This window comes from Terrapene carolina, unplaced genomic scaffold, assembly GCF_002925995.2.
Source record: "Terrapene carolina triunguis isolate 2854851 unplaced genomic scaffold, T_m_triunguis-2.0 Scaffold192, whole genome shotgun sequence".
Taxonomy (NCBI): domain Eukaryota; kingdom Metazoa; phylum Chordata; order Testudines; family Emydidae; genus Terrapene; species Terrapene triunguis.
Window position 1 is genome coordinate 28,221,255 of NW_020664543.1, and position 2,622 is coordinate 28,223,876.

Below are 2,622 nucleotides of genomic sequence, written 5' to 3' on the forward strand. Positions count from 1 at the left end.
TCGCCACTCGGCCCCTCCCGTCGCGCCGCCTGCCGGGAGGGCTGCATCCCGCTCCCGCCTGCAGGTGAATTGAAGGTCGGCGGGGAGGGAAGGACGCGGGCTGCCGGGTTTGCTGCAGACCTGGCACCGGCTGGGGCAGACGGAGTGCGCAGCCCGCTCCCAGCTGGGTGTTCCCCTCCTCCATGCTGCCACCCCCTACAGGGCGGCTGGAGCAGCAAAACAAAACAAAAAAAACAGGGGGAAAAAAAAGGGCGGCCGTGCCACCCTAGGATTGGACAGAGTGCTGCCCCTTAGAATCTGCTGCCCCAAGCACGAGCTTGCTCGGCTGGTGCCTGGAGCCGGCCCTGTTTACATACAAAGTCAATGGAGAGATGTAAAAACAGGGAGGCAGCACTCAGGAAAATAAGCTGACTTGGGGCACAAAGAATGAATTTTGCGGATATAAATGGAAGGCAAAGAAGACACCCTTTTATCCTGCACCTAGGAAGTAAACAAGTGGTTTGGTTACCTTCATGAAAACAGGATCTCAACCAACCTTGGTTGAAATGCTGCAGAAGACATTGGCTGAGATAAAACTTCTTTAGATAGGAGGTTACCCTGTTAAGTCTCTAGAAAGAGTGTTATGATTTTTGTTGTGTATGTCTCCAATATCCTTACTCACTGCCACTTGAACCTTGAATCTTTATTAATGAACTTATTGTGGTTTTCACTATAGATATATCTAAGTGCTGTGGTATTAAGCTAGATGTTGATCCTGAATTGAATCATACCAGCTAGTGTGTATGCTTTTCCTTTGGGGACAGCAACTTGGTATTTTTTTGTATGGTTAGTGGATAAGGGGCTGGATACTACAGGGGAATGCTTCAAAGGGACTTGGGGATTAGGGTGCACCTATGATTAACCTGCAAGGCAAAGTAAAGGCTGGCATATCCAGAGGAGAGTGCGTTAGTGGCTAGCAGACTGGTAGTGTCAGGGAGCTTGGGACAGATTTTCATTACCAATCTGCCTGGGCCCACTGTTGATCAGGCTGGGGCCACAGGATCTTTTGGGGAGGAGATGACGAGGCACACACCAAGTGTCTAAATTTTTAAAGCTTTATTAATAAAATAATAAAAATGCTGGGAACACTTTATTAATAAAAAAATAAAAACAGAGAATGCTGGGAACACTCCCATGTCACTCAGGGGAAGAAAGAAAGCATTAGATCCCCAAGCCCTAACCCACTTTCATACCCACACATGCACTACCCAAAGCTGGCCAGGCCTGGGTGTAATGTAAGAAGAAGAGGGGAAGGGGTGGATGGGAGTTCTTGCCCTGGGCCCAGGTCGTCTGGGGGATCCGCTGTAATCTCCGAATTGCTCCAGCTCTCAGGAGGGTTTTAAGTCCTGGGCTCCTTGGGGGTGTTCCATTCCACGACCTCTGGTCCTGGTGCTCCTTGTGCCAGTCCAAACCGCTTTCTGTGGTCTCTTTCCCTTTCCCAAAACATCCCGGCTCTGGAGACTGTTTTCTTTTCTGTCTTTGCCTTCACTGGTCTCGCTGTTATCTTTGCAGCTCTGTGTCTCAGTTGCTCTCGCTGTTCTCGCTGTTATCTTTGCAGCTCTGTGTCTCACTTAGTTCTTCTTTTCTCACAGCTGGTTGGGGTCAGGGGGTGGGTTGGACTTCCCCGCCTTCTGTCTTGGCGGGTAGCAGCTGGCCTTGGGCTGGAGTTCTCTTATCTTCAACTGAGCTTGTTAATTGCAGTGTTGAGTTAACCCGTTCTCTGCTCTTTTCTTTTTCTTCACCCCCTTTTTTGGCCTCTTGTGACCTACAAAGAAACCTTCCACTCTCCACTCATACACCTTTAACCCTCCCCAAAATGCTTTGCGATGCTTGCAACAGCGTTAGCAATATACAGTGCTGATCTGCCTTCCCAGGGGACTCCCTAAGGGGAGGGGGCCATTGGGTGTGACAAGCTGACACCCAGCTAAGCACAAGAATGTCTGCATCATGCTGGATGCAGGTGGGTAACTAGATGACTTACAGTCCTAGGTACCCTAAGAACCATCAGGGTCCACCTTTGCTTTTCCTCTCTGAAGTTCCTTTTTTCCCCCCAGCACAGGGAGTGACTCCTGCCTGGATTGTCTCCCTATCCCAGCAGGTGAGAGGATGGTGAGTGAGAACAAGGAGGGGAATCCTCAGCAGGAAGGTCCTGAGCATGTGGAACCAGGTGAGATGATATCAGGAAGATCTGAAGGGGATGTTTCTCAGTGTGCTGAGCAGGGAGAAGCCCGTGAAAGTCAGTGCAAGCCAGAGAGGCAGCAGAGAAACCATGCAAGGGAGAACCAGTGTAAATCTACTCACAGGAGCCGAGTGGTCAAGAAAATCAAAGAAACTGTTCAACAGAGAATCCCCAGTGGAGATAGACCCCATACATGCAGTTTCTGTGGGAAAAGCTTCTGCTCGAGATCAGCCTTTATTAGTCACCAGAGAACCCACACAGGAAACAGACCCTACAAATGCAACGAGTGTGGGAGAAGCTTTAGTCAGAGCTCAACTCTCACTATTCACCAGAGAATCCACACTGGGGAGAGACCCTACAGATGCAACGAGTGTGGGAAAAGCTTTAGTCGGCGTGGAAACCTT

General features: G+C 49.8%; 2 protein-coding genes across 17 annotated transcripts in view; one reads left to right on the forward strand and one right to left on the reverse strand.

Moving 5' to 3' along the window:
* Positions 1-2,622, reverse strand: part of LOC112108532 (zinc finger protein 135-like) — a 361,705-nt gene that overhangs the window by 268,048 nt on the left and 91,035 nt on the right. The gene's annotated exons all lie outside the window — the stretch shown is intronic.
* The window catches only part of LOC112108537 (zinc finger protein 883-like), a 56,227-nt gene that overhangs the window by 7,757 nt on the left and 45,848 nt on the right, over positions 1-2,622 (forward strand). The window contains exon 2 of the mRNA XM_026654513.2: positions 2,094-2,622. This exon is cut by the window's right edge and continues 756 nt beyond it. Within this exon, the coding sequence (XP_026510298.2) occupies positions 2,146-2,622 (477 nt within the window). The 5' untranslated portion in view covers positions 2,094-2,145. The remainder of the gene's footprint in view (positions 1-2,093) is intronic.